This window comes from Pelmatolapia mariae, linkage group LG23 (assembly GCF_036321145.2).
Source record: "Pelmatolapia mariae isolate MD_Pm_ZW linkage group LG23, Pm_UMD_F_2, whole genome shotgun sequence".
NCBI lineage: Eukaryota > Metazoa > Chordata > Actinopteri > Cichliformes > Cichlidae > Pelmatolapia > Pelmatolapia mariae.
The window spans coordinates 43,710,321-43,729,377 of record NC_086246.1 but is presented as its reverse complement, the minus strand read 5'-3'; the positions used below and the strand labels follow the sequence as shown (position 1 = coordinate 43,729,377).

The window sequence follows — 19,057 nt, the reverse complement described above, 5'->3', positions numbered from 1 at the left end:
TACTCAGATTTTTATGGCGTAAATGAAAAAAAGCAAATAACATACTAGCCAATTTACTTTCTATACATACATCATTGTTCATCAAGCTGTGAGAAACAACAGAAAAATGTACAGACTTATGTTAAGTAACAAAGACTCATTCCAAATGAGGGCAAAATTTTTATAACAACAACAAATGCCTATTTTTTAGAGAGGAAAAGCGATATAGACATATAATATGTTAGTTATATTGAAAAAGGAAGATGATGGGTTAACTACTTATTAGTTTTCTTGCAGGATAGTTCATAAACTAGTTAGAACTTATAAGGTTCTTCATCTTCTTTCCCCTGCTTCCTTTAGGGGCGCAACAATGGGTCATCTGCCTCCATCTCACCCTATCCCAACATCCTCCTCAATTTCTGATTGTGCACTTCCTGGTCCCTTCTAATGACAATCTAAACATGTTCAGCTCCGCCACCGCCAGCTTGGCCTGACTTTTTATCAGTGCCATCTCGTCTCAGGTCTCTCTATCATCATGTAAACCTTCACTTTCACTCTACTGCTATCCTTCAGTCACAAATCACCCCTGACACTCATCTCCACCAACTCCAACAGATAAAACTGACTTTATAACAAAAATGTATATATTTTGTGCATATAGTTATCAACTGAAATTAAAATAGGGCTAGATCGTACTTTTCTGTATTAACAGTTTGTTCCACAAGATGGTGTAGAAAGTCAACATGAGAGGAAGAGGAAATATGGAGAAGCAGAGGAAGCACCTGGAAAGTAACCGTTATCAGCAGCAGCATCACCTCCCAGAGGGAAATCAAGTAAAACAAGAGTAAAAATAAGTGCAGCTTTCCACTGCTGGAGACAGCTCATTGAAAATAAAGGAGTTAATGGGGATGCTGAGTATATTACTGGTATGATAAAAGCTGTTGGTGCTAATTTTCCCAGTCAAAAATAGCTATGAAGCAAGATGCTATTTGCAGTGCGTGTGCTCTTATTGATATGTGATTTAGACAAAAGACAGTTGTGACAGTTGTGATCATCTCAGGTAGAGAGCATATCCAGATCTTTACTGGGGGATCTCAGGTACATTTTCTTACTACACAGGAGCTGGTACTTACATGAAGTATTTTTAGTAAAATGCTGCCCCTGGTGGTGAAAGTTCTAGTTAAATTTTACAGAGGGTGATTTCAAAAAACACTTCTACTGTGTTGACATTGTGTGAATATGCGCCTCTCTTTGCTCACTGGTGATGCATAATATGTTGCAGACTTAATTCTTTTTTAACTAACTATGTGATTATACAATTTCTAAATTACCCTAAGCATTTTCTCTGCAAAACAAGAAAAGAAATTGACTGGCTCTTCATTGACTGCATTGTGTGAAGGCGTTTCCATGTTGAAATAGGTTGTGTAGTGCCACATGCACTACCCAACAGGGTCAAGAACATACAACTACAAATGGAGCCTTGTAGGAGACGAAAATTGGATAACAGATGTAATAAGACAAGACAGATAAGCTGGAAGAATAAAAAACTTGGTTTTTCCTGACAGCATGCACGGCAGCACAGTTTGTCACTCATAAATCAAACGTCCAAACGTTGGCACAGGATGACACCCGGTACTCTGTCTCAAATGGATATGACCTTTACCTCATCATGGTATTCTTTAAACTGCCACAATAAAAGAATACTGTTAACATTGTTGTTATATTGTATTTATAGCAGTCTGAACTATATACATTTTATTCAGTGTTAAAATACAGATTACACTACTGTAGACTCCAGTTTTATAATTGTGTTATTATAATAGCCCATTTTACAGCCAAAAATAAATGAAAATCACTACCAAATAGCCCAAAACAGAACAAATTAATTGATAAAAACATGTTCCTTAATTAGGTGTGCTAAACTGAACAGATAAAGAATCATGATCCTCCCAAAATGAGGTCATAGCAGGAAAAATGCTTGCACAGGTTGCGGGATTCACAAAGATAAACATAGTTACATTGGCTGGAATGGAAAAAGATAACTTCTGATATCTTTCAGCATTTATCTGTTGTTTCAGCAACATCTCAGTATTATTTCCCATCTCAATTAGTCCTGTTCTCTGCTTGCAACATTTCTGCAGATAAGATAACAACACTGAAAGTGCCTCCTCCTTGTCAGTTTGATAAAAAAAAAAATAATGCCAGTACAATTTTTGCTGCTTAAATGACTTGATGTTTCCACATGTATTTGGACAGTGCCACACAGCAGATCATTGTGACAAGAAGAGTCCCTCCGCATACGTGTGCCACCAAAGACCCATCACCCACTGGGAGCTGGAAACTCACTGGATTGAGATCCTATAAGGCAAAAGGGAAACAAGTGAATAATTGAGTTTTGTTTGTTTTTTATCACCTTTTCACTCAAGATTTGTTGAAATATTGTACACAATCACCTGCTGAGGCTTGACTTTAACCCAAGAACAAGTGCTTGAATTGCTGGCAGTGCATGGTGCATCCACAACTGTGTGAGGCTCTAAGCTGCTGAGCTGTGCGCCTGGATAAGAGAAATAGTTTTAGAAGAAAGTGTTTCAGAAAGCCAACGTGAAAAGGCTTTAAGTCACGTTTTTGTTTTTACACTATAAAGTTTTGATCACTAAACGTATTATATGTATGTAACCTATGACTGTTGTATCCACAACCACAAAAGTGAAATAATTTGGTAATATTCATTGACACTCCACTTTCATAGAAAACAGATACAGATTTAGGTTTTTACGCTCCCACATCATTTAGTTTAATTATGCAGTCAGGTAAAATTGTATTGTGAACAGTAAGGTTGATTTAATGTATTTAGTTAATTTGTTTCATTACACATTATGACACAAAATTGTATTTTAAATATCACATTTGGTTTATATTGTTTTCCGTCTGTATAGATTTACACAGTGTCAGAAATTGCTATAAAATAAAATGAATCCACTTACATTTTTCTGACCGCAGCAGCAGCTCTGGAGCTTCTATGTCAACAGATTTAAACATTTTTCCATCAAACGAGGGCTTGTGGTAGCGACCATGTATTGGAACTGTTACTCTGAATAACTTGGAAGTTGGTCCAGTGGAGAAAGGATACACATAGGTGACAAATCCTGAAGCTTTGTGAGCAGGAACTTCAAGGTCAATGGCCGAATCTAGTAAAATCTTACAAAGTTTAACACAGAAATAATTAAATAAAACGTATATACTGTACACGTTTTGTACATGACTGTGGTTTGTAGTAGAATTTTACACTGTGTTATGCTATATCTAGTTGCTCGGCATCTTACCTTCCAATCGTTTTGATCACTAAGGGATGCAAGTTGATATGGATCAACATAGACATCTCTGGGCCATCTATGAATCAGCAAAACTTTGACACTACTGAGCTCTTTGGATCTGAACTCAACTGTAGTTGTCACCTCCCTAAAACATATTAGAAAATATAATTGATTTTCCTGACAAGCAGCCCCAAAGGCAGAACAGCTTTCTTTTGAAAAAAACAAACAACCGAATACCTGTGGAAACCCTTTTTGTTGAGCTCCACTCTCACTGATGAGGGCGCAAGCCACTGCCTCAGAAGATCACAGTGGTTCTGAATCTCATCTAAACAAATTAGCAGGTTACACTGATCAGTATCTCCAAGTAAAAGCTTTTTGAATTTGAACAAGATGCATTTGTTTTTCAAACTGTGCTAGATTATATAAGTCATGTTATGTTACAGGGGTATATTTACAGCACTTTTTTGTCTACTGTAAAAATACTATTCCTTCCTTCAAACTTTACCCCCCCCCCCCCCCCCCCCACACACACACACACACACACAAACAAACAAACAAACAAAAACAAAAAAACCCAACAACTTAATTTAAATGAACTTCAATCAATAATAATGAGAGCTTATTGAATGACTATCGAGGTTTCACGTAAAACCTAGTTCACGTACCCTTTTCGCCCAAACAGAGACATTTCGAGAATAAGCTCAACGCAGAAACAACATAGAACAGTTTAAAATACATTAAAAAATATAATGGCCAACGCTGAGGCGTGTTTATTTAACTCAAGCACAGCTACCACCGCTTAAGCGCTTCTTTGAAGTGTTTACGGAAGAGGATTTTTTGAAGGCCCCTTTTGTAGTTTCAGGGAGCCTGCAAATGTGCCTGTGTAGAGATTGAAAAACACAAGCTTTTAAGGAAACATTTAGCAACATTTATAGACATAGAAAGTAGTTTTCAGAATAAAATGAATAATGATGATATGTGAAAGTTAAATGATTTTATATTAATTTTTTAAATCCCAAATTTAACGTCAGGCATCCCAACAGACAGAAGCGTCTTTACGTGAAGGCTCTGCTGGCAACCTGGCAACGCGTAATCATCCCTGAAGCCGCTGCTCAATTTTTTTTATTCATACTGTGCGCTAGTAGCAACAATTATGGCTGGGATGTTTCTGTTTTAAACATGTTTAAATTGATGGTCGGATTGAGTTACGTTTGTTTGTTGTAATAGAAGTACAGGATGCGTTTTGCGGCAAAGCGCTGCGGGGTGCAGTTCAGCCCTCCATCCATAGTTTTAATTTATGAGCACACGGAAACCAAAAAGGTGCGAAAAAGAATAATACCTGTGCGAAATTTCTCCAAATACTCCGGTAAGGCACCACGGACACGTTGGGACTCGCTCCATGTCACATGTTGCAAGATATAAGAATAGAAATAGCTAGAATCAGTATGAGAATATTATTTTAGCCTCGTTTGCTGTATATTAATAATTATATAATACTCTAGTAAATCTAACAAACCTGTCAGAGTCATGAGCCCCTGAAGTTTTAATTTCTATATCTTGTGGATTGCAGCAGGTAGATTACCTGCAAGCTGTTGAGCCTCAGGCTCCTATTTTTGACTAAAATAGGAGCATTTTACTTTGTTTAACTAAGGTCATGGCTAGTGAGTGTTAATAATAAATAACTAATATGTAATACATGGAAATATACCTTTATCGTGCTGCGTTTTTTCCTTCCTGTTTTTGTTTTGTTTTCTTGTTAGCCCATTTTTTGAGACATAGTTACTGTGATCAGAGCTGGAGTCATGAATGCACACTGCATTAACATATGTATGTAGCTTAGTTTGTTCTTGTAGATTGCCACAAAGTAACTGGGCAGGACTACAACCATCCTATTACCTCATGCTGTCTCTTCCAGACTACAGCATGGCTGCTGAAAGGCTGAAGAACAACCCTCGGCACAGGGACTACCTGGAGGGTGTCTCTCAAAGCCAGCTCGAGAAGCTTCACATTATCCTGCGCGATCACATGCAGGGCTTCAGTCTGGAGCACAGCCTCTCCTCGTTCTGTCTGGACCCTGACGAAGACCTGAACAAACTGGATGATGAGGACCTGGCACGCAAGAAAGGCCAAATGGACGAACTGTTTGAGAAAAACCGGAGACGCAAAGATGATCCTGACTTTGTTTACGACTTGGAAGTTGATTTCACTAAGACCACCTTAGAAAAGTGCAGCTGGGATGATGAATCAGATGATGGATTTTGAAACTCTCTCTTTACCAATGTTTTAATTAAGAATGTAGATTGTAAATCTATAGTGAGACTGCAGGAACATACAACCCAACTGATGTAGATGGCAATGCTTCAATAAATGTCAATATAGTAGAAATACTGTGCCTTTAATCAAACAAAAAACCACCATGAACCTCCATTAATGGCAAGCAACGACCAAAGCCTGTTAATCAAGGGAAACTAGAGCTATGATTTGGTGTCTGTGTACCATAGCATTTATCTGTAAAAAAAAAACAAAAAAACAACCCCCCCAAAAACAATAAAGGCATAAATGGTTATTAGGTAAGGTAACAATAGTAACTGTTACTACTGGCTTGATCCAGTTAGACATGATTTATTTCACTTGAATGCTTCTTGATAGACAAAGCTAGGATATTTCTGGAATCCTGTAGTAAGTTATTTTTATTATATATTTTTTTTAAATACGGCCCATTTCTTCAGCTGTAGCCTCATGGGCACTAAAAATATATCTTAAAAAACAAGACTGTTTACTTTTTTTAAAGTCATAGCCTGGTCCAGTAATAAGTTAGGTGATTTACAGTTTTGCTTTAAGTTGTAAAGTTATTTTGTTATTTACATATGGCCTAATAATGATCCTTATTGCTGTTTTAGAGAGGAGCGGTGCTTCAAAGGATAGTTGCAGATTTCTGTCAGAATCTGCAGATTATACAGTACAAATAAAATGTTCACATTTCTCCAACGTTGTCTTCCAAACACTTTCACAAACATCTACACTGGATGGCCAGGAAGCGTCCACGATGTCTTCTCGGGCGCTGATAATTGGCGTCTGTCTTGTGTCAGTGATGTAAAAGACGGATTTAATGCGACATGACCATTCAAACAGCAGTCGCTTTCTAAACCATCAGATATGTATCGGTTTCAGTACCACATACGAAAGTGACCCAGATCGGATTTGAAAATATCAGATTTGTGCTGTTCACACTGTCATACCATGATCGGATATGGGTCACATAGGGTCAAAAAAGTTGGATTTGATGCGCTTTCGCCTGCAGTGTGAACGTAGCCTTTGTGACAACCAAAAGACAGATATTAAATTTACGACATCCAGTGACTGCAGTCTCTAACACTGATGACATAAAGCACCCATGTTAAGGCAAATTACTGCACCTGAAATACTGTTACCCAAGTAACTAACCCATAGTTTAAGTTTGTTAAGAGTTTCCCTCAGGTCAGGGTTAATAAACTCCATTTTTAATAACTTGCTTTTGGGAACAGGCCTCCAGCAACACCTAGACTTCATTCGTGGAATGAAACAGGCAGAGTTTAGAGGAAGATTTCTAAATCAGGGGAAACAAAACCAAACAATGTTTGAGAACAACCTGATAACATAATGATAACAAACAAAATTCCATTTTAAGCTGCAGTAAACAAAATCATGCATGGATAATAGTGAATCTTTATTTGTTATAAAATACTGAATTTTACAAAATACAAAGACTTTGGTTCTTTTATCTGTGGCTTACACCTAGATGAGTGATATTCACAGTTGAATATGAAAAGAAGATTCTAAAATCCTATTAAATAAAATCTGAGTGTACACCAGGAAGTAAGCAATACAACAAATATATCTTTGGGAAAAAAAATGTGTTCACAAAATAGTTTTATATCATACAAAATATATATACTTCCATATATATGGTTTGACATGATGTTCTATGGCAAAGTTTTAAAAGAGATAAACTATAACATAAAACTAAGCCTGCATTATCAAACCTTGTAAGGGGAAAATGTCATTCAAAGTGCTTAAATACCTCATTCAGTTGACAATAGACACTGACTGACTGACTGACCATAAGTACCACAATACATTCAAAGATGTCGCAGGTTTTTGTTAAAATGCAATACAGAATGACTTTACATTGCTTTGCTAGTTTGGTTTAAGCTAATCAAAACAGTTTTTTTTACATTGTTATCAATTGCAGTCATTTTTGCAGTGCCGATGTATTCCCTAAGGAGGTAGTAACAAAAAAACTGACAATTCCTTTTCCCATCACCATTTACACATGGATTTGGGCATCTGAATTGTAAATTCTCAGCAGGCTGTTAATTTATTTTAAAAAGTCATTTATAAAACTCACATTTCAAGTATGCTTAAGACACAATCTGGGTTTTTGAGTTAGTCTTTACACATGCACACGCGCGCGCGCACACACACACAAAGCAAATGACTTAAGAGGAACAACTTTCTGAATGACAATTTGTGAAAACTACACCCAGAAGATTACCCAGATTTACCCAGATTAGACAAATAATACATAGGTAAACTAGTCATTTTAGAGCTACTGGACAAAGACAGGCATCTTGAAATCCAATAACACGGACATAGTAAAGCAACAAGTATAGATATACTCCAACTCCGGATTAGGCCTTTAAAGAAAGCTTTATGATCCACCATTTATATGGTGCGCTGTACGAACTAAAATATTTTATATATTTATGACATTACGAAACTCTACCCAAAGTACAGATGTTAGAGAAGCACTTCTGGAAATATGAAAACTCATTTTTTCTTCCTGTCCTGGGTGCATCTCGGACAAAACCTGACAGAGTAAAAGGAGGGGAATATGTTAATTTGCTGCAGAAAAAAAAAAGCGTAAGATTCCATGAATAACTATATTCTCATCATAGACAAAGAGAATAACACTGTTACTACTCAAAAACGTACCATTTTCCTTTGGGTTTTGTGGCGAGATCAACACAAGCAAAGTGAAACCACTCAATGGGGCACTAAAACCAAGAATAACAAAGAAAAATGTCAATTTAAAAATTAAACCTAAACTTGCTCAGTCAAAAAGGTTCTTACGATAAAGCTTAAGAATAAATTATAAGTGAAAACCTACATCTGGGTTATCACATCCTATCATTTCTCCATATGACACCTGATGACACAGGCAATATGTAGGTTCATTTGGATCGACCGGCATGTCCAACACGTCTGATGGCTGCATAGGCAGGAGAGCGTCACTCAAGTCTGGGCTAAAAGACCAACATACAGAGCATGGTTAGAACTAAATATAAACATGAGCCGATTATCCAGTAAACTTGAGTTTGATTGAAGCAGTGGTTCAAACTTACCTGTTTTTCATTTTTTTCTTTCTGGGAGAATCTTCATCTGAACCTTTCCTTCCTCTTCCCCTGGATCCACGCTTCTCTCTCAGCCCCCGCACATCATTTTCTGGGGAAAATATTTGCATTATTACACACTTAAAACTCTTGTCTTTTGTTGCGTTTATGATCAAAGGCGTGCAGTCACTCAGCTTACTTTTCAAACCTCTGCCATCTGTACTGTCATAGCTCACTTCTAGTTTCTCCTTGAGCTCATTCTCAAACCGTGCCAGATCTGCATCCAGCCTGCGGATATGTTTGTCCACCTACGGTAGAAAGATATTGTGCATATTTAAATCTGAGTACATGTACACATTGATGATGTAAATCTGATAAACAGGGACAAAAAACAAAAATAATATGACATTAGAATCAGTGGATAGTGACAGGAGACACATTGTTTCGGACTAACCATTTCATATGTCTGCATTGCGAGCTGGACTTTGTCATCACTGAACTCTTTGCACTTGCTGTAGGCATTCTGGATCTTTTGCAGGTGTTCAACTCTCTGCTCAGAAGCTAGATTCTTGACATTTGCGATGTACTCCTCAGCCAGTTTGTCGATCTCTCCTTTCTTTTCTGCACAACAACATGATTATTATAGTGCTGAATAAAACTAGTGATAAAATATTACATCTAAGCCTCATACAGTTATTGTAGGCATCAATGCCATGGTAAGTTTGCATAGAGCTAAAACAGGGTCAAATGTTTTATTCATTTAAGTTTAAATTTTGATATTTAAAAAATATAAAAAAAATTAAATATATTTTTTTTAAAAATCAATTATTTTGTATTGCATAAATTATTTGTTTTCATGCAAATCTAACATATCAATATGTTGCAACCTAATGTTTGTAACATTGATATACATTAAGGTGGGAAAAGATTTACCACAGCAACAAGGAATACTGTTATCTGATTGGTTTGTAGGTCACTTTCTCACAAGAGCTCTGAACTCCATAGCAAAATCTAATAATTTAATAATCCTGTTCATTTCTGTATATTATACTGAAATTAGAATCTGCCAACTTAATATGCCTTTAACCTTAATGTATATATAGAGTTCGTATCTCTTGCTATGAATTAATGATTTCCTTTAAATGATTTCCTTGAACTGTTCTTATTCCAGGGTGGAATGACTGCATAGCATAAATCTTTAATACCCTTATAAAACAAGACTTGGATGCACAAGTTTGAATATATTTTGGATTTTCTCTAGTCACAAAGGGTCAAAAGTGAGTGGATGTAAACTATTGACAACTGTTTGTCCAAGACTACTGGTAAGTGGTACAACCTAATACATAAGGAGCCTGGCTAAACTGGGTTTTCAGATATCACAAATTATACTGTCAGAGCCATTTGTTTATTTTGTATAAGTCCATAGAGCGTTTTATTGACTGTAATGTTAAGAGATTAAATTATCACCTTCAGTTCTGTTGTCCAGGTCCCGCATCAAAGTGAAGTTCCTTTGTAGCTCACATGGCAAGTTTTCAATACCTAAAGAAAAGATTAGACAATATTAATGCCTAACAGTTCATTCCAATTACATTTTCTGAACATAATCATCACACTTAATTAATTATAACCTGTGCTGTAATGCCTTTTTAAAAAGTCAAATGCACAAACTCAACTGAATGCTTCAAAATCAAAGAAATATAAATAAGAAGTAAAGAGCAGAGGTTATTATGACATTAATTACAACCTAGAAATCATTAAGCTTTACACTGAAGCCCTTCTTGTTCTACCTCCTCTCTTTATGGGTCTAATTCTGTCCAACCTGGTCACTCCCAATGCAAATCATAATCTTTAGCTTGACTACCTTCTGTCTTTTTGTTAGCGTTCACTACCACCTACTCAACCCTTTCAGTCTTCCTGCTATCCTTCTGTCACAAATCTGCCCTGACACTTGTCTCTGCCCACTCCATCCTGCCTGCATTCTCTTCTTCACCTTTAATGCTAAAGGCTAAAATTAATTTTATCATTATACTTATATAACATTTCATACAACATTTAAAATACTTGAGGTCACATCTGCACATTAAACACAACACAAATACCATCACAACCATACACTCACGTGTGCATGAATTGCAGAATGTTGTCGTGTAACAAAATAACGCTTCACATGTATTACATCTGTCCCAAAAGCAGACATTATTAAGGGCTCATGATAACAACAACTGTCAAGTAAATACACTCTGTACGCCATGTGACGCACTTCAAACACCCCGCCCCGGCGCGTAAACTGTTACGGGAAACGCGGTAACCAACAGGTTGTAAATGCTTTCCTATATAAAAACACAAACTGTGACTAAAATGAACCTAGCTTAAATATAAAGACGTTTAATATAACAATTTATCTTTAAATGCCCTTATATAACTAATGCTAGTTGCGTAGCTACAGGCTGCTCCAACATTGCTAGCGCATGAATCAGAAACGGTTGCAACCTACCTACAGTCAGTTTTCCTAAATATGTGAAAACAGTTAATTATTACAGTCCCTTTTGACTGAATCTGACAAGAGACATTAAGAGCTTACCTACCTACCTACCCTACCTTTATCAGTCCTAAGGTAATGTCACGATGCTAACCAGTTAGCTGGCGGGCTAATGACCTAACAGCTTGTTAGTTGCAAACGCACTGCATTGAAACCGCTGTCCAAAAATTTATAATCAATTAAACCTTTAAAAGTTGCATTTTCTATCTGTTGACAGAAATTTACCACATTCTGGATACTTACTGTCAAGGTAATGTTCCAAGTATATTGCCGTCGCCATTTCGAATTAGCTGTTTAGCTTCTGCGTTACCCTCGTTAGCTCCTCAAACTGTTGGCCAGAGAGGTTGGGTTTGTTTTGTAACCCGGGGTCGCCCGTTGGTCAGTTGGCTTGGAGTAATGCGAGTTTGTCTGCAGTCACAGGCTTCGCCGAATTAAATGAAGCGAGGCTCACAAAAACACAGGAAGTGACAGTTTACCGCAAGCGTGCCTTCACTCCGAACATGCGTGCTGGAGGACAGGGCACAACTTTTTAAGTTTGGTACCTCACATGTAATAAAAAAAAGTTTCTAAGTACTATTCATTTACTCAAGTATTACGAACACATAACTTTGCTCCCAATCTCCTCAGCTACTGTGTTTATACTAGTTTATACGCGTTCTATGCTAATTTAATGCATAATTAACAAAATGTATCAGCCAGACATGATGAAACCAACAAGCAAATTCGTTACACACACACTCCCAAAGGAATCATGTTTAATAAACATGAGGAATACTAAGACAAGCCTCGCCGTCGGCCATGTGATTGCCAAACGTTAGAAAAGAACTTCATCAAGCGCGCCCTCGCTCCGTTTGCTAGCACTTTCCACCACTGTCAGCTGATAGCTTACGTCATCCAAAACAAAAACCTCCCTCTCACAGAAAGACTGAACATTCGTGAAGATGCTCTGTGGGCGTGGCTTAAGGCCTCCGTTGTGTACAGTGTCCGCTAAGTTTAGCGGTCAGGGTTTTTCCTCTCCGTGGAAGAAGTCTTCTTCTTTTTATTTTTTTTGCATCTCACTTCCGTGTTTGCTGTTTCTCCACGAAAAGCTTGATATCACTCTCCCCCCAAAAAGCATACAAGAAATCAAGTAGGTAACTAATTTATCCAGCGCTTTTACAAGTACGGGTACTAATGCCGTCGGTTAAAAGAACAAGTTGTGGTGTTTTAGCGTATTATAAACACGGTTAACCGATAGGTCAGCTTTGTAATGGCGACGTGTTCATATTAAAAAGCAGCTAACGGTTAGCGATAATCTACATATCAAAGAACTTATATCATATAAAATCCTCATTATAACAGGGTTGCTATGGGTGGCATAGCAGTTATTAAACATGAGGACGACCTACTCACAACTGGCCTAGTCTGACTTAAAACCAGGATGACATCTAAGTAAATAGCCTAAACATTGGTTAAAGCAGGAGAACTGTCAGTTATCCTGCTTTAACCAATGTTTAGGCTATTTACTTAGATTTAGGCTATTTACTTACATTGTCTAACTAAGCATGGGGGGACTACAGAGTAACTAAACATGGTGTTAATATTTCTGGCCATGTGGCCATATTACCTTGAGCTGTTATTGTAACCTATCCTATCTTATCTTATATAAGCTTATGTTTCTGAAAATAGATTTGTGAACTTGCTAATAGTGCTAACAGTCACGAGGTTTGTGTTGGATATGCCACACCCAGTCATATGCTCCTAGTGTCTCAGTAATAACAGATGCTCTCTAATGTGTTTACATTTTATTCTGTAGGTGTTACTTCCAAGATGGCTATGGTAAAGAGTGGCTGGCTTCATCGACAAAGTGAGTATCCAGACAAATTAAAGGAAAAACATGAATGCTTGACCTCCACAGTAATGGATCTATTAGTGTTTATGCTGTAAGTGGGGGCAATTGTGTGGTTTAGATGACCTGTATCCTACAATGAAACATTTTTAGCCTGATAGTAGTGATGAGATATGAAAATGATAACACAGGAGACTTTGGATCTCAACCTAATCGCGGAATATTTGTTGGAAGAATGATATTTCATTACTCCAGTAAAGAGGGGTCTTTTTTTCTTTTCATTTGTCACCCATCTATAAGAAAACAATATAGCCATAAATATGTCAGATACTCAGATGGTTAAGATGATGTCACATTAAAAATAAACAAACTACCTTTACTATGTCAGGTACCATACTGCGTCGATGGAAAAGAAACTGGTTTGACTTATGGGCTGACGGACGACTTGTGTTCTACAACGATCAACAACGGCGCGACATGGAGGACGACATCCACATGAGGGTCAACTGCATTAACATCCGCAACTCCGCTGCATGTCAGGGTACATGTCTTACACTTAATGTTGATCTCATGCGGCTGATCCCTATGCTATTATTACCCACCTCTTTGCACTAATTTTAAATCTTTCACCACCCCACTTGCATTTTTAGAGCTGAACCCACCGGAGGGAAAGACGCGTGATGCCTTGTTCCAGATAGTGTGCAGAGATGGACGGGTCATCAGCCTGTGTGCAGACAGTGCAGATGATGCTCTGTAAGACTGCACATACACACCGAGTCATAAAATTAGTTTGATGTATTTAAGTACAGGTAATTAGAACAGACATTTTTGACTCAAGATGACATAATGTCTGCTTTTGTTGCAGGGCATGGACAATGGCACTTCAAGATGCCAGAGTTAATATGGTGAGATTTTTATACATTATTTAAAGTTAGTGTTGTTGTAACTGACTGTCTGTCATTTTCTGTCACATTACCTGAATAAGCTCTGAATAAAGCTGAACTAAGAGTGACTTGAGCACAGCAGAAGAACTGTCTTCCTGGGAGGAAAACTGGATATTTTTTTTTATTGTTTTCACTTAATGTTATGTGCTTGAGTTTTTTTGGTGTTGGCAAGCTTCAGTTGCTGATTTTTGTTATTTGATATTTTTAGGTGGTCACTGCTCCTCAGATCGGCTTTGCACAGGAGGTGATTGCATCTGCTCCTCCCCCCTACTCGGAATATCCTCCCCAACCGGTGAAAAACAGTATTAATACATCTCTTTTCATGTTCATAACTGAATAAAATTACTTTTTCAGGTCTAATGTCTTTTATGAAAATAGTGCTACTTACAACATTTGTCTGTGGTTTAGCATGACTATCACAAGTGAAAATCAACTCGGTGATTAATGTAAAACAAAACAAAAACCAACAAATCCAGTCTTTCTTCCATAAGCCATCTAATACAAAGGGTTTATTAATACAGTAACATCCTTTGTGTCACTTTGTTAAATGTAATTTTTTTTTTTTGCCAGGTTTATGCCCCAGGCCCATACGGAGACTACACTGCACCGCCCCCACAGGCCACACAGGTCGTGTACTCTGCTGATGGGCAGCCCTACACAGTTGCTTATCCTTATCAATACCAAGGTAAACAGCTGGACATTGCCCACCCCTAGTTTATAGGAATCCTGGTAGCTCTGAATTAGAATAGAATAGAATAGAATAGCCCATTATTGTCACTGTAGATGTACAACAAAATTGTGGACTAACTATACTCTGACCTAAATTTGATTGTCAACAAGCGGACATCTTCACAATATGCATATCCATAATGCAGTGAAGTAGCTGGATTTGATCCTTATAAAAGAAGTCTGTATAAAAGTATAAAAGTCTGTATAAAAGTGAAACCTTTCCACTTTGAAAGGCCTAATATTTGTTTATCAGTAACTGACTCATCTCAGAACGTGACTGAACTTAGTGGTTGTCAACATACTTCTGAGAGTCCCATACTGAGGAAATGGTGCATAGTATGGGATTTCTAAGATAAGATGACCTTTATTAGTCCCACACGTGGGAAATTTGTTTTGTCACAGCAGGAAGTGGACAGTGCAAAAGTTATGAAGGACAATTAGAATAAAATAAAATAAGAATAAATACAGTACACAACTGTACAGAATAGAATAAAAATAGAATACTATATACAGTAGAATAAAATAGAATAAAATATACAATAGGATAAAAATAGAATACAAATGCTATATACAACAGAGTGAAAAATACTACGGTGCCAGAAAGATTATTGCACATTTGTGTTATTGCACATTTGTGGATGTGTGTGTATGATCAGTTAAAGTCTTTGTTGTGGAGTCTGACAGCAGTGGGGAGGAAAGACCTGCGAAATCTCTCCGTCCCACACCGTGGGTGCCGCAGTCTCCCACTGAAGGAGCTGCTCAGTGCTGTCACAGTCTCATGCATGGGGTGGGAGATGTTGTCCAGCAGGGATGACAGCTTAGCCACCATTCTCCTGTCACTCACAACCTCCACTGGGTCCAGAGGGCATCCTAGAACAGAGCTGGCCCTTCGGATCAGCCTGTTCAGTCTCTTCCTGTCCCCAGCAGAGATGCTGCCACCCCAGCAGACCACACCATAAAAGATGGCTGAGGCCACCACAGAGTCATAGAAGGTCTTCAGGAGTGGGCCCTCCACTCCAAACGACCTGAGTCTCCGCAGCAGGTACAGCCTGCTCTGCCCTTTCCTGTAGAGGGCGTCTGAGTTATGAGTCCAGTCCAGTTTGTTGTTCAGATGAACACCAAGGTACCTGTAGCTGTCCACAGCCTCAATGTCCATACCTTGGATGTTCAGTGGTTGCAGTGGAGGATGTTTGTGCCTGCGGAAGTCTACCACCAGCTCCTTGGTTTTACTGGCATTGATCTGGAGGTAGTTCAGCTGGCACCAGTCCACAAAGTCCTGAGTCAGTCCTCTGTACTCCTTGTCGTCCCCATCAGTGATGAGGCCGACTATAGCAGAGTCATCAGAGAACTTCTGCAGGAAGCACTGGGTGGAGTTGTGGGAGAAGTCTGCAGTGTAGATGGTGAAGAGGAACGGAGCCAGAACCATTCCCTGTGGGGCCCCCGTACTGCAGACGACCCTGTCCGACACACAGCCCTGAGTCCTCACATACTGTGGTCGGTCGGTGAGGTAGTCCAAAATCCAGGTAGTGAGGTGATGGTCCACTCCAGAGTTCTCCAGCTTGTCCTTCAGAACCGAGGGAAGAATAGTGTTGAAGGCACTGGAGAAATCAAAGAACATGATTCTCACAGTGCTCCCAGCGGTCTCCAGGTGAGCGAGGGAGCGATGTAGGAGGTGAATGACGGCATCATCCGCTCCAATGCCAGGCTGGTAGGCAAACTGAAGTGGGTCCAGTGATGAGCTCACAAGGCGCCGAAGCTGAGCCAGGACCAGCCGCTCCAGGGTCTTCATCAGGTGGGATGTCAGAGCCACCGGCCTGTAGCTGTTGAGGTCCTTGGGGCGTGAAGTCTTTGGCACTGGTACAACACAGGAGGTTTTCCAGAGCTGTGGGACTCTTCCCAGCCTCAGGCTCAGGTTGAAGAAGTGCTCCATCACACCACACAGTTGGTCCGCGCAGGACCTGACGACCCTCGAGCTGATGCCATCTGGACCCGCTGCCTTCTTGCCATTAATCCTCCTCAGTTCCCTCCTAACCTGGGTGGTTGAGAGAGACAGTCTGGAGCCTTGTGTTGATTGTGTATTGGATGCTGTTGTTGGGGGTGGGGAGGAGTGAGCAGGGTGAATAGAGGAGGTGTGAAGTGTCTGAGGTGTCAGAGGTGGAACAGCAGCAGTGGGGGTGGTTGAGTCTGCAGCCGATGTTGGAGACTGCCTCATGGCTGAATCAAATCTGTTGAAGAAATGATTCAGTTCATTTGCCCACCTCACATCCCTCCCAGGCAGAGAGTTCTGATGTTTGTGGCCCGAGATGGTTCTGAGGCCTCTCCAGACTTCACCAACGTTATTTTGCTGAAGCTGGTTCTCCATCTTCTGCCTGTAGCTGTCCTTCCCATTCCTTATCAGTCCCCTCAACTCTCTCTGCACCCTTTTCAACTCCTCTTTGTCTTTGGATTTGAAGGCCCTCCTCTTCTGCTTGAGGACAGCTTTAATTTCCGGGGTAATCCAAGGTTTGTTGTTGGAGAAACACCGTACAGTCCTGGTAGGTACGGTGTAATCCACACAGAAATTAATATAGTCCGTAATGCATGTAGTAAGGCTGTCGATGTCCTCTCTGTGGTCGTCACAGATCACCTCCCACACAGTCGACTTAAAACAATCCTTAAGAGCCTCCTCGCTCTCCTCCGACCATCTCTGCACTGTGCGGGTGGCTGGTGGCTCCCTGCGCACTAAGGGCTCATACACAGGGACAAGGTGCACCAGGTTGTGATCAGATCTGCCCAGGGGAGGGAGAGGTGATGAACTGACGCAGTAATTACCAGTGCTGTCATGCTGATGCTTAACAAGAGTATTACATACCATCTTAGTTACTATAAGAACATTTGCTCATTAACAAATAGAAAAACATGCAGCTTAGTCTAAAATCTTTATTAGTTTTTCAGGTACTTAGATAAAAATGTATCATGGACTTTAAATTCATTCTTAAACAAATGGGTCACAAAAACCCATCTAGATGTTTTTATTTGTGACCAGAGGATAAAGTGAAAAGGTAGAATAGTTTAACAGAGTTTAAATTGTATGAACTTACCATCATAAAACTTGTGTTTTGTAGGTGGGTACGTTGCTCCTGGAGTGAACCATGTCATCATTCGGGAGCGACAGCGTGACGACGGAGGAGATGTGGCTTTGGGCATGCTCGCTGGAGCGGCAACCGGTTTAGCACTTGGCTCTCTCTTCTCTGTATTCTAGCATCAGAACTAATGTACTTCTAGCAGCCAGTGACTCTCTCCCCCTGTATTTATATGGCATCTTCTCTGTATCATCACGTGAGTTAGAATGAAACGTGTCTGTTGGGCTACATCTATCTGACGCATAATTGTGATGTGCAGTGAATTACTCACCATGTACTCTCAGCACTTTCAAATATAGTCTATGTTGCTGTTTACCAACATCTTTGTGTTATCTGAATATGAATATTCTTAACCAAAAAACATAATGTAATTTAAGCATTACTTAATTTTCAGTTGTCAAAATGACAGAAAAGACACTACTCCTTCCATGCACGTTTCAGGTTCTCTCCTTTCAATTTGTTTCCACTTCACGGTGCAAAGATGGTTTTTTTTGTGTTTATTTCTGTTTACTGTATGTTTTGCTATTTTAATGTTTTGTTGTTTTGATTGTGAATTTGCATCGTATCTTTGACTCCTGAGGTAATTAGTGGTGGAGGTAGCTTCAGATGAGTATTACACGCACACAAAGCAATGATCACTTTGAGTGTAGTTTTCTGAGGGACCCGTTTGATGAACATTGGTTTGATTATATAGTCTGTTATATTGTAACCCTGGCATTTACATGAAGTGAAATGGGACATCACTCCTTGAGATTTATAAGTGCTTGGTTTATGTTTTTTTCATTGGCAGCTTTTCAATCATACCTTAGATTTAAAGTGTTTTTTTTTTTAAATCTCCATAGACTTAAAAAACTCTTATCAGGTAAATCTCTTGAGACATTTCACTTGGTTAGGACCCTTTTTTTCTAAGCATATAAATTATGACCGCTTTTAAAATTCAAACTTCTGCTCAATAGAAAACATTTTGGTCTACATTTCAAACAGATTTTTTCATCACTACTGACACTGAATTAAGAGATGTATAAGAAATGTTTTGCAAGCAGCTTATTGATGTAATTTTTTCTACAGGTCTTAATTTGTTTGTTGCTGTGAAATTAATATTCACTTATCATATAAGGAAATTAAATTGTGATTTACACTGCATTAGAAATATAGAAATATGATAGTTAACTAAGAGATGTATTTTAACAAATAAACATATTTACCAAGTTAATGTTTTCATTCCTTTAT

The 19,057-nt window shown here is 38.8% G+C and overlaps 4 protein-coding genes across 5 annotated transcripts; 2 read left to right on the top strand and 2 right to left on the bottom strand.

Annotated features, from left to right (window-relative positions):
• Nucleotides 1–808: 808 nt before the first annotated feature.
• On the bottom strand, nucleotides 809–4,103 carry pigx (phosphatidylinositol glycan anchor biosynthesis, class X). Its single transcript, XM_063466754.1, has 6 exons — nucleotides 3,959–4,103; nucleotides 3,531–3,618; nucleotides 3,303–3,438; nucleotides 2,964–3,177; nucleotides 2,433–2,533; nucleotides 809–2,337 (listed from the first exon to the last, which is right to left on the bottom strand). The coding sequence occupies exons 1-6, from the start codon at nucleotides 4,029–4,031 to the stop codon at nucleotides 2,200–2,202; spliced, it is 750 nt and encodes a 249-aa protein (XP_063322824.1). The 5' UTR covers nucleotides 4,032–4,103; the 3' UTR covers nucleotides 809–2,199.
• A 259-nt stretch (nucleotides 4,104–4,362) lies between these two features.
• Nucleotides 4,363–5,879, top strand: cep19 (centrosomal protein 19). The gene is made up of 2 exons (XM_063467020.2): nucleotides 4,363–4,659; nucleotides 5,209–5,879. Exons 1-2 carry the CDS (start codon nucleotides 4,530–4,532, stop codon nucleotides 5,553–5,555), a joined length of 477 nt encoding a protein of 158 aa, XP_063323090.1. The 5' UTR covers nucleotides 4,363–4,529; the 3' UTR covers nucleotides 5,556–5,879.
• Nucleotides 5,880–7,185: 1,306 nt separating this feature from the next.
• On the bottom strand, nucleotides 7,186–11,675 carry ing5a (inhibitor of growth family, member 5a). The gene is made up of 8 exons (XM_063466623.1): nucleotides 11,448–11,675; nucleotides 10,133–10,204; nucleotides 9,120–9,286; nucleotides 8,865–8,973; nucleotides 8,678–8,777; nucleotides 8,443–8,578; nucleotides 8,268–8,329; nucleotides 7,186–8,142 (listed from the first exon to the last, which is right to left on the bottom strand). The coding sequence occupies exons 1-8, from the start codon at nucleotides 11,482–11,484 to the stop codon at nucleotides 8,103–8,105; spliced, it is 723 nt and encodes a 240-aa protein (XP_063322693.1). The 5' UTR covers nucleotides 11,485–11,675; the 3' UTR covers nucleotides 7,186–8,102.
• Nucleotides 11,676–12,140: 465 nt separating this feature from the next.
• plekhb2 (pleckstrin homology domain containing, family B (evectins) member 2) lies at nucleotides 12,141–19,021 on the top strand. 2 transcript variants are annotated; one of them, XM_063466625.1, is made up of 8 exons: nucleotides 12,141–12,337; nucleotides 13,000–13,050; nucleotides 13,421–13,573; nucleotides 13,683–13,785; nucleotides 13,898–13,937; nucleotides 14,185–14,268; nucleotides 14,547–14,661; nucleotides 17,810–19,021. In XM_063466625.1, the coding sequence occupies exons 2-8, from the start codon at nucleotides 13,014–13,016 to the stop codon at nucleotides 17,944–17,946; spliced, it is 669 nt and encodes a 222-aa protein (XP_063322695.1). In that variant the 5' UTR covers nucleotides 12,141–12,337; nucleotides 13,000–13,013; the 3' UTR covers nucleotides 17,947–19,021. The 2 variants fall into 2 exon arrangements, with proteins under 2 accessions (XP_063322695.1, XP_063322694.1); XM_063466624.1 differs by having other exon boundaries at nucleotides 12,143–12,333.
• Nucleotides 19,022–19,057: the final 36 nt, after the last annotated feature.